This window comes from Bos javanicus, chromosome 3, assembly GCF_032452875.1.
Source record: "Bos javanicus breed banteng chromosome 3, ARS-OSU_banteng_1.0, whole genome shotgun sequence".
NCBI classification, from domain to species: domain Eukaryota; kingdom Metazoa; phylum Chordata; class Mammalia; order Artiodactyla; family Bovidae; genus Bos; species Bos javanicus.
In genome coordinates, this window is record NC_083870.1 from 109,680,396 (window position 1) to 109,692,383 (window position 11,988).

At 49.8% G+C, this 11,988-nt stretch overlaps 1 protein-coding gene across 1 annotated transcript; it reads left to right on the forward strand.

Annotated features, from left to right (window-relative positions):
* Window positions 1–69: 69 nt before the first annotated feature.
* On the forward strand, window positions 70–7,893 carry MRPS15 (mitochondrial ribosomal protein S15). Its single transcript, XM_061412504.1, has 8 exons — window positions 70–2,352; window positions 2,638–2,682; window positions 3,601–3,676; window positions 4,463–4,511; window positions 4,982–5,066; window positions 5,998–6,056; window positions 7,301–7,492; window positions 7,741–7,893. Exons 1-8 carry the CDS (start codon window positions 2,217–2,219, stop codon window positions 7,876–7,878), a joined length of 780 nt encoding a protein of 259 aa, XP_061268488.1. The 5' UTR covers window positions 70–2,216; the 3' UTR covers window positions 7,879–7,893.
* Window positions 7,894–11,988: the final 4,095 nt, after the last annotated feature.

Consider the following 11,988-nt stretch of genomic DNA (forward strand, 5'->3'; position numbering starts at 1 on the left):
GTTGAGTGTGCCTGAATCTATATTCTTTTTCTTTTCAGAGCCTATGCGATCGTAGGGGTGGGGTGCTCCTCAGAATCATTCATTTATTTATTCTTTCTTTAATTTCTTCATTCAACTAACACCTAGGCACTGTGCTGGCAGCAGGGTTCCAAAATGACTAGGCTTAGTCCATCCTCAAAGAGTTCCCATTCTAGTGATGGAGACCTGAAAAATGACCACCAGGGCACAGTGGCCATGGTTACCAAGAGAGTCACAGATAACTGGGGCCGTGGCAAACAGACCTCGGAAACAAGTAACCCCTGTAAAATAAATATAATTAAAAACAAAATCTCCCACCAGCCTAGAAAACCCGTCCATAAGGATAGACAAGGAAGAAAAAAATTTTTTAATTGGGCGAGAATTAAACCAGAATGTCATGGGCAAGCAGCTCAAGAGTTTGCAAAGACGAAAAGAAGTCTTACACTTTTACACAGTGAAGCGGATACAACTCACTGCATACATTTTCTCAAGATAATCAATAACTACTTCTCAAGCAAGAGGACTTGACAGCACTATTTGTCACACAAGGGTCATCCTAAATTCAGCTGGGAAATGGGGTAGCCAACCTGGGTTTGCTAACTGCCTTTATTCAAAGGAAAAATAAATTTCTCATATCTTTATAAGAGGAGGGAGGTTTGCAACTTGGAGCTGGAGACCAGCTCCTGCTCTTCCAAAGAAACTGGGAGACAAGGGCTCTATCTTTCTTAATAATTACATTTCAAACAGACCACTCCCAGGTCCCTGAGAAAGACATCCCTGAGTGGTAAAACTGGCAAGAGGCCTATTTAGCTTTAAAAAGATTTACATGCATCTCAAAAGGGCAGAAAAAGAATTCAGTTACATGTTTTCTAAAGTAAATGCTTTAAGAAAAGCAAAGAGGAGGAGAGTCTTTCTCTTTTTTGTACTGGGGGAAATTAAGGTATATTTTTCCTACTTTTAATTGGCATTTGTCCATGCCTGCATGCTCAGTGGCTCAGTCATGTCTGACTCTTTGCAACCCCATGGACTGTAGCCCACCAGGCTCCTCTGTCCACGGGCTTCTCCAGGCAAGACTACTGGAGTGGGTTGTCATTTCCTCCTCCAGGGGATCTGTCTCCTGCAACTCCAGCAGGCAGATTCTTTACCACTTAGCCATCTGTGAAGCTGGCATTTGTCCTTATACCCCTCATTTCACAAATATCAAAACTAATATTTCTTGAATACTTACTATATTCCTGGTGCTTTGCACACAACTGTCTCAGTTAACCCTCTAACAACCTAAAATAAAGATACTGTTATTACCACCCCTATATCATGGAGTAAGTACACTGGAGCCCAGAAAGGTTGAGTGACTTGCCCACAGTGGCACAGCCAGCAAACAGCTGAGCTAGGATTCCAGCTGTCCAAAATCACCGACCTCAGTCACCACGCTGCAATGCTGCCCGAGAAGAGGCTGAAACCCAGCAGTTCTTAGGGGCCCCATCCTGCACTCTCCGGGGAGAGGGAGAGAGGGGATGGAAATACTAGGTCGGGGGAAGAAGACCACTGACAGGCCCACGGGAAGCCCTTAGTATAACTCGTCAGGAAACTGGAGTGGGATTAAGGGCAGGATGCATGATCAAGAAAAAGTAGCATTAGAGTTGATACAGCACCGCACGCCACTAACAGGGCCAGGCAACCAAGCCCCTCCAGTCTCGCGCTGCTGCAGCTGCTGCTGCTGCTACTGCTGCTGCTACTGCTGCTGCTAAGTCGCTTTAGTCGTGTCGGACTCTGTGCGACCCCATAGACGGCAGCCCACCAGGCTCCCCCGTCCCTGGGATTCTCTAGGCAAGAACACTGGAGTGGGTTGCCATTTCCTTCTCCAATGCATGAAAGTGAAAAGTGAAAGTGAAGTCGCTCAGTCCTGCCCGACTCTTAGCGACCCCATGGACTGCAGCCTACCAGGCTCCTCCGTCCACGGGATTTTCCAGGCAAGAGTACTGGAGCGCTATAGCTAACCAGACCTCTCCACTTGACCCAACTCCGCGTCATCACGGAGGCCTACCTGTCAATCCATCATCTCGGTCCTCATCTGCTCCGGTCTCGCAACTGCACTCGATTGGTCGAGCCGGAGCCAACATGGCGGCGCCCGTGTAACCCAGTCCGTACCGCGAAGGCGACGCGGCCGTGCGCGGGTCCACTGGGGGTCAGAAGTCACCATGCTGAGGGCGGCGTGGAGGGCGCTGAGTTCGATTAGAACCCAGGCAGTGACACAGCCCCCGGTCCTCGGGCTGCCGGGCGGAGGGTGCGCCAAGCTTCTCTCCGTCCAGCGGGACCTTCCCTCAAGTCCTGGAGGTGAGCTGAGAAGCCGGACAGCGAGAGTAGAGAAATAGGATTTGGAGGATATAGAGGGTATGAGGGGGAAGAGGCTACTGGGGGACGGTGTAGCGGCAGGAGAAAAAGTGGTGAGTGGGAAGAAGTGAAGTGAGGGAGAGACATGGGGTATCCTGGTGCCGAAGAAATGCGGCGGCGGTTCGGCACAGAGGAAGGGTAATGCGACGGCCATAGACCAGAATCACGGCTGGACTGTTGAAGGAGACGGACCTAAGCCCCCCCAACCTTTTTTTTTTTTTTGCGTAGGTCTCATCCTCCAGGCTGCCCGCGGATATGCCACCCAGAAACCAGGTAGGAACTGGATGCGACTTGAGGCGGAAGAGAGATTCAATTGCCTGGAAGGCTTGAGGTGGTTACTTAGAGCCACCCAGAGGCAGGCGTGGAGGGGTGATGGTGCAGAGGTCCTGCGAAGAAGCCCACATTCACCTTGCAACAAAGTCGTGGGCCTGGATCCTGCATGAAGGGCAGAAGGGGAGGATGGGAGCAGGAGCTTTTAGAGTGGGCGTGAGTGGAAATGAACCATTGAGAGGCAGGAGCCTTACACTACCGAGGCTTACCTAAAATACAGCGCCCTTCCCAGGTGGAGAGCCTGGTTTCCCATCCCCAGGCAGTCTGCATAGCTGTTCAGATTTCTCTTACTAGATCTTAATATTATTTGCTTAATATTATTAGTGTAATGGCAGAGCAGGGTCAGAGTGGAGAGGACAAGTGGATCTCTGCCTTGTCTCTCCCTCACCTGCAAGCACACACCAAGGCTGAGGCTTTCTTGTGATCTCTATCTGGTGTTTACCTTTCAGACATCTCCTTAAGTAAGCCCCTTATTTCATTCATGCAGTCAGCCAGCGAGTATTTGTAGAGTGCCTGTTCTGTGCTGAGCCACAGGACCAGACTGGGGGGGATTCAAAGGGAGTCAAACTCAGTCCGTCCACAGGAGGACCCATCCTAGCGGGACATCTGATAACTGTAGAGCCAGACAGGTGTGTGAGAGGCACAGGCACAGTACAGGGTCTTGGGAAAGGCTGTCTACTCCTAGCATGAAATATCAAGGCAGATGCCCACAAGATTTGCAGAGGAGAAACTGAACCCGGAGATACCAGTGCCTGGCTTGAGACCCTGGATGTCTCTGACAGAGGTGATGGGAAGAGCCAAGTCCGGGAGGATGGGCAGTGAGAGCTGACTCTGGGTGTTTTCCATCCTTGCACTTGACAGTCCAGCAAAGCCAAGAAGATGACCCGCCCCCTTCCATGCTGCTGAAGGACTACCAGAATGTCCCTGGAATTGAGAAGTAAGCAGGACGAAATCTCCTGAGGCAGAGAGCCCTGGGAGGATTGGCAAGGAGAGGGCTTCGAGGGAGATACCTGCTGGATCTGAAGCTTGACTGTGAAACAGGGCAGAGAAGCCCAGGCATGATGAGAGTGAGTGGGCAGGCGAGCCAGATGGAGCATACCTGCCTGCTGTTTTTATACTCTGGGTAAAGACCCTCTGCCATTAGATACCAAGGAGGCACCGTGCCTCGCAGGTCTTTGTAGAAATCTTGCATCTCTCAATCCTGTGAGGGAAGACATGGTGTCCCCATTTTGTAGAGTATCAGACTCCCCAATGTCATACAGCTTCTAAGGGGAATCAGGGCTGAAAGACATCAAAACCAGGCCCCTGTGTGCAGCCTTTGTCCTGTGCAGTGGGAGCTGGGCAGTCCGTCCAGTCCCTCCCACAGTGCAGTGTGACAGGAGAAAGAAACAATGACTGTAGAATTGGCGTGTCTCAAGACAGACTGAGCCATACCCCAGCTAAAATGGAAATCCTCTTTTGCCCTCCCTGCAATGAACCTGGAACACTCGAGCTGACAGCCCCAGTTTCCTGTTACCACATCATTGCATGTTCTCAGCCTAGCAGATCAGATCCATGCGGACTTTTAATTCCTGAGAAATGGCACCCCACTTCCAGAGAGGCTCCTGTTGTACAAGAAATTTTTAACCATTCTTGCTTTTCAAACTAAAATGAAGACAGCATTGCTTCCCCTTCCCCCTTTCCCTCCACACCCGTCTCTCATTGCTGTGGTTTTTTCCCACAGGGTTGATGATGTTGTGAAAAGACTCATATCTTTGGAAATGGCCAACAAGGTGAGTGGCCTCTGCCAAGCTTTGACCTCTCTCTGTCCTCTGGAGACTCCCTCCTACCCTGCTAGCACCCCCCAGCCCATGCTTCTCAAGTCAGAGTGCTTATCCCACTGTCATGCTGGAGCCACTTGTCAGTACCCCAGACTGAGCATCTCCAGGGCAAGGACTAAGGGTACAGCTTGTTCCTCGTTGTACTCTTAGCACCTGACAAACAGTAGGTACTCCATAAAAATCTGATGCCCGCGTGAGTGAGCAGCGTTCACCCAGCCTTCTTTGTCAGTGGCATTGGCCTTAGGCTCACCTAGGTGTGCGCAGCCATGCAGTTGACCAGAGGCCATGCCTGAGGAGCTGAGTGCAGTCGGTCCCTGCGCCTGTGGCCTGGTCGCTGTGACTGCAGCCCTGTACCTGGGGCCTGAGGACCAGTTCTTAGTGGGTGGCAGACCTCTCAGATTCTCTCTCTCTATCTTCAACAGAAGGAAATGCTAAAAATCAAGAAAGAGCAGCTTATGAGCAAGGTCGTGGAAAACCCGAAGGACACCAGCTCCCTGGAGGCTCAAAGTTGGTCGGGGGGGCCCTTGGGGAGTCGGGGTGCAGGATAGTCTGCTAGCTGGTACTTGGATTCAGGTCTCTCATCTGCATATACACTGGTATTAGATGTGGCTTAATAAAGGGAGAGACAGGAAGGACCAAGGAAAACTGGACTCTGTTTTCTGAGCTCTGTGATGTAGTCATATCTCTATATGAGCTCAGGTGACATTCCTAAGGAGCTTGTTCCTCTCTGTGCTCTGCGGCTAAGGTGATGTGAAAGGGCGCGTGGTCAGGGCCAATGTCCCCGCGCACTCTCTGCAGTGCTCCCAGGACTCAGTGTACTGCACACGGGAAGGGCCTTCTGTAGTGACAACCTCTCCTTGGGCCATCTTCTGCTTTTGCCTTTGTCCCTATCTCTGCAACACAGGCTTGAGCCAAACAAGAGGATACCTGAAGGAAGGATGTTCTGAGGCTTTAAGAGATGAATGGGGAGCTGATAATTCTGAAAACTCATTAGTGAAAACACAGAGATAAGGATGGCAGCTGGGGGAAAGAGGCAAGGAGGAGACCCTTGACAGTTTGGGGATCTTCAGTTATTGCCTTAGCAAGGACCTCTGGGGCTGTATTGAATCTGTAACCATGAGAGCAGGCATTCCAGACTAAGTCCTGAATTTAATAGGAATGCTCTAAAGTTTTACCATTAAGAATGCTGATTTGGGGGTTTGGGGTTTGGCAATGAGACCTTCATAAGATTAAGGCACTTCCTTTCCTCAGGCTTTGCATTCTAAAGGCAAGATATTCCAGACTTTTGAGCTCTTAAAATTCAGACTGCTCTGGGAATGGTGGAGAGCGGTACAAGAGCTTCGGTGATTGTTATTCCTTGAGGCCTTAGGACATAACCGAGGTCTGGCCCTTCCTTCCTCTGTGCCTGTCTCTCATCCTCTGCGGTTTGTGGTTTCAGTTGTTGCCTTGACTGTCAAGATCCGCAGTTACGAAGAACACATGCAGAAACATCAAAAGGTAACCCCTGGGCCTCACTCAGAGCTAAACGTCAGCAGCTGTGGGGAGAGGCGCCTGAGCACTGAGGGGCTCCGGGTCCGGAGAAGCAACTTGAGCAGCCCGGTGGCCAGAGCAGCAGAGCACCCACCCCTCAGCTGCAGTGGGAAACGCACTTCCCTCCCGCCTCCGGGGGAGACAAGGGAGCCTTACAGGGCGGGCTGAGGTTTGTTAATGGTCAAGAAGAACACAAACGTCAGAGCAAGAGCACAGTGTGTGGCACACAGGGGCGCTCAGTAGTTGCTGAGTATATGAGTGGGGTCAGATTGGCCTGGGTTCAAAACTCAGCTCTGCCACCGCCACTTGACTAGCTGTGGGTCTCAGGAAGTTACTTGTCCAAGCCTCAGTTCTCCTGTCTGTCAAATGGGGACTGAATCAGTACCTTCTGAGAGGATTGCAAGGACTGTATGAATATAATGGCAGCCAACCTGAGGCCTTATTTATAGGCCTCATACTAAATACTGTATGTGCACCAGTTCATTTAACCCTCATAACTCTTCTTTGTAGCACATTGTATGGAAGAATAATCTAGGTGGGGCATGATTAAGTTACCCCTGCAGGCACACCACTAGGAAATGCTGTGCTGGGACTTGAAATTTGGTGGTCTTGCTGCAGACCCACATTCCTAACCGGTCTGCCAGATCTCAGCACAGTGTCGGATGCAGAGCTGCTGTAATGAAGCAATTGCTGGTATTTTTAATAAACACACAGTTGTTAACACAAACTGGTCTGGCTCCACACCTGGTACCTCTCTTCCCTGAAGCTAGTTGAGCTGTTCCATGAGCTCAGAGTTGGAGTATGGACACCAACCCAACTGAGGAAGCAGTGTTTGTCTGCGGGCAGGGGTCTTCCTTGGCCTTCCCTCCTCCCACCCCAGCTGACAGTGTGCTGAGCTGTGGAGAGGCTGAGTGGGTGGGTGGAGGGGAAAGAGCATGAGATGTGGAGTCTGACCACCAGACTTGGATTCCAGACTGACCTCACACAAGGTCCTGACCCAGCACAGTTCTGAAATCTTTAATGAATCAGTTAACATCTTTGAGCCTTTATTTTCCCATCTGTAAAATGGGAGTGACACTGCCTAGCTCAGAGTTGCACTGATATTTGCCTAAGATTGTTTCAGTGCCATGGTAAAATGATCATGCTTTGTTTCTGTGAAGTTGCACCCACTTATTTACATAATACTCAAAGTAGTACCAATTCTCATACAGGACAAAGCCCACAAGCGCTATCTGCTGATGAGCATTGACAAGAGGCAAAAGATGCTCAAAAACCTCCGCAAGACCAACTATCCTGTCTTTGAGAAGACATGTAAGGAGCTGGGGATTGAGTACACCTTGCCCCCTCCGTACCACCGGAAAATCCACCGACGCTTGGCAACTAAGAAGGCTCTGTGCATTCGGGTACGATTCAGAACTGCTGCTTTGGTTGGTCCCACTCTAGGACTGTGGTGGCGAGAGCAGAGGGAGGGGTCGTCTGAGTCTGAGCAAGGCGTGGAGCTGGGCCTGAGGCCTTGTGGTTCCCAGGTCACCAAGTCCATGGAGAAAGGCTGGGGTGACCATCTGAGGGAGTCATTCCCCACCCCAGCTGCTTCGAGTCTGCAGTTTTGCATAGTATTACAAAGGCTTATCCCATCCCCTCTTATCCCCAGGTTTTCCAAGAGGTTCAAAAGCTGAAGAAGCAAAAAAGGGCCTTAAAAACTGCAGCTGCAGCAGCCCAGAAACAAGGCCAGAGGAACCCAGAGAGCCCTTCTGAAGCCAGATCAGAGGCAATCAAAGAAACCCAATAAATGTTGATAAAGTCACGTCTTGCTGCCTTGAAGAATAACAGTAGAGAAGGTGGGGCTCCTTGTGGCCTGGGACAAGGAGGAATTCACTCATTCACGCAGCTCTGGGATTCTGGGGTGTCAGAGGCAGAGTCCCTGCCCTCAGGCACCACGGGACACATTCTCATCACACACCTCACACACACTGAGGTAAACAACCCCGTCTTCCAGGGGCCATTCAGTGGAGGCGAGACCGAGTACACGGTGGCACAGAGGGAGCAAGGCTGCCTGCCGCGGGGTGAGGAGGCCAGTGTCCGACCGCCTCCAAGCAGTTGCCTGAAGGATGAGGGGCCGTTCACCAGGCGGGAGTGGGGAGGGAGGGCGTCCCAGGCAGGAGGGATTGCAAGTGCAAAGACAAGTGTACGAGCGTGTGCGGCACTCAAAAGAGCAGCAGAACTGGACACACAGCCTGACAGGTAGGCTCCAGCCGGGCTCTGCGAGGCTTCATGTGCTGGCTGGGAAGGAGTGATGATAACAGTCTGTGTTTCCACTAGATCAACAGCAGCAGTGTAGAGCCGGACAGGACGAGGAGAGATCAGAGCGATTAATTGCGGGGGGCAGGGGTGTTGGTGTTCAGACTGAGAATCTGATAAAAGTCTGTCCCTAAAACTGCACAGGTACAAAACATGGCTTATAAATTCTGGGGCATTACGGACAACTCCCCACAAAGCACACTCGTTTACACCAATTCAAGTGCCAAGGCCTTGAAGCCTGAGTATGCTTAGTATGTTTGAAAAACCCAAAGAAGACAGTGTGACTAAAGCTGAGCCAGCAAAGAGAAGAGTAGGAAGAGATGAGGTCAGAGGAGTTAGCAGAAACCAGATAATACAGAGCTTTGGGGGTGTATTAGTCTGTTCAGGCTGCTGTTTTAAAGTACTGTAAACTGAGTGGCTTAACAGATTTATTTTCTGTTCTGGAGGCCAGCAATTCCAACACCCAGGTGCAGGCTGATTTGGTTTCTGATGAGGAATCTCTTCCAGGCTTGTAGATGGCCACATCCTGACTATGTCCTCACATGTGGAGGGAGGCAGGAAAGTGGGGAGAGAGAGAAGGAGAAGAGATTGCTTTTGCCCTTCTCAGTTCAGTTACTGAGTCGTGTCCAACTCTGCAACCCCGTGGACTGCAGCACGTCAGGCCTCCCTGTCCATCACCAACTCCCGGGAGTCCACTCAAACTCGTGTCCATTGAGTCGGTGATGCCATTCAACCATCTCACCCTCTGTCATCCCCCTCTCCTGCCTTCAATCTTTCCCAGCATCAGGGTCTTTTCAAATGAGTCACTTCTTTGCATCAGGAGGCTAAAGTATTGGAGTTTCAGCTTCAGCATCAGTCCTTCCAATGAATATTTAGGACTGATTTCCTTTAGGATGGACTGGTTGGGTCTCCTTGCAGTCCAAGGGATTCTCAAGAGTCTTCTCCAACACCACAGTTCAAAAGCATCAATTCTTTGGTGCTCAGCTTTCTTTATAGTCCAACTCTCACATCCATGCATGACTACTGGAAAAACCATAGCCTTGACTAGACGGACTTTTGTTGGCAAAGTAATGTCTCTGCTTTTTAATATGCTGTCCAGGTTGGTCATAACTTTTCTTCCAAGGAGAAGAAAAGTTATTCTAATAAGGGCATTAATCCCCTCATGAGGGCTCTACCCTCATGACCTCACTTCATGACCACCTAAAGACCCCATCTCCAAATACCATCACATTGAGGGGTAGGGTTAGGGTTTCAACCTTTGAATTTGGGAAGAACAAATATTCAGTCCATAACACTGGGGGAAAGACCAGATTTCATGCTGAGCGAGAAAGGAAGCCAGAAAGAAAGGAAGGTGCATTATAGTGATGTCCAAAAGAGCAGCTGGAAACCAGAGCCAGGTTTTGGAGTTACCTTTAAGGTGACTGAAGCCATGGGTGTGAGTGAAATTGCTCAGGGAGGGAATGTGAGTGAAGAAAACAGGACCGTGTCCAGATGGGAAGGATGATTTCTGAGGGCATATCCTGAGTCAGGAGGAACAGCTGAGGTCAAGGGGAAGGTGACATGAGGGTGGAACAGAGGGCCTGGGGTCCTGAGGAATCAGAAGTGAGATGAAAGGGTCAGATACCACCTCCAGCAATAGGAGAGAATGCCTGTTATGGGACAGGACGTGAGTAGACACAGCTACTTTGGAGATGCTATGCTGGAGAAGAAGGCAAGAAAAGAACACATTCACAGATTCATGGAACAGGTTCTACAGGAAAGGCATTGTTTTAAATGTTGCATTAGTCACATTAACTCATGTAATCTTTAAAGCCACCTTTACCAAACTTCCCCCCCTGCCAACCCCACTGCCATATTGGCATAACTATCCTCATCTTACCATAAGAGAATTGGGACTCAGGCAATTTGTCCAAATTCACACAGCTAGTTAGAGACAGGCAAGAATTCAAGCCCGCATCTGTCTTGACTCGAAAGCCCATGTTCTGTTCATGATACCACACTGTCTAGGGGGAAAAGTGGTCTGAGAAGCTCTGGGAGGAAACTACACTGAAACAAACTCAAATGCTTTTAGCAACCAGGCAGATAGCATAATGCATGAAGGCCAAGAGTAAGATAATGATGCTAAGCTGCTCGTTACAGTCCCATCCTAGTTATAGTCCCTTTTAAGACAGTGCACAGACCAGCCAAGATCAAATCAAAGCCCTGGGCTGCTAGCTTTCAATCACTGTATAGTATCCACTGAGATGTCAGTTAAGCACCAAAAATTCTTCATGATGAAGCAGTTTCAGTGGAGTGGAGAGAGCTGAATCCAATGGCAATGAAGTGGGTGATGATGATGGGGGAAATTGAGGTTACAAGAGTAGACTATTCTCATAAAACCTCGGCTTTGAAAGGAAGGAAAGTGGACTCCAGAAGGTGTGGGAAAGACTTGAGCTTATATGTTAAGGGAAGACTTTGCAGTGGTGGGTGTGGTTATCAGTAAGAGGAGGTGATGCTCCAAAGAGAAGATGACGCTAATGAGTTTGAGTTCAACTGGATTACGAAGTATTAAGGGAGTGCAGAAGAGGTCTCTGGAAAGGCAGTTAGAGCCAGAGTTTACAGGCTTGAATGCCTCACAAAGGCACTTCACCTGTGTTCTGCCAAAGAGTAGAAAGCCACCAAAGGGATGTCATGCCGAAAGCCTGACAGGTGTCTTCTGAAATTTAGCCTAGCAGCCAGGCCTGTGGAAGTGAGAAAAGAGCAGTTAATATGGAGAAACACGGTAATGCAGACAAAAAGAAAGAAAGGTGAGAACGATTTTGGTGGGAAAAGCAGAATTGGTGAATAATAGTAAGACCCAGGGGGAGGGACCTGGAAAACCACACTCAGGTTTCAAGTCTGAGTGGCTGGAGGGGAAGATGATTAGTAGGTTTTAGAAGCACTGAAATTTACAGAAATGGTTGCTTATCAAAGTAAAAACGTAAAAACAGCAGATGATGAGAAGGTGATCCCGGAGCTCCAGATGAAGATGAAGAACGTGGTCACGGCCCTCAAAACAGAGAAGTGGACGGTAGGCCTGCTTAACCGTGCAGGAGCTTCGGAGCTCACAGCATGCACCCTGAACAGGCCTGGCTTGCTTCCCGGTGCATGAAACAAGGGGCTTCACGCCATGTGGCTTTTAGGGAGGAAATGCAAATAATTCAAGGACCTCTGGTACATCCCCCACCTGAAAGTTACCATTTTGCTGAGGGCTTGCCTGGCATTTTGCATGATTTCAGTGATTCCTCTCCACAACATGGGGAGATGGCTGTCCCCTCCATTTTCCAGTGTGAGGAAGCCGAGGTTCAAAACAACTGCCCCAAGTCACACAGCAAGGAAACTGCAGAGCAGGGATTCAAACCCAGGTCAGCCTGGAGAAGAAAAGGTCAACCCACTCCAGTATTCTTGCCTGGAGAAACCCAGGGACAGAGGAGCCTGGTGGGCTACAGACTATGGGGTCGCAGGAGTAGGACATGACTTAGCAACTAAACCACCAGACCACCACCTACAAAGGTGTTGCAGGAAGGGGGACCCCTTCCAGGGCCCGAAACTGGGCTCTTGTCTAACACTCGGAAATGAATTG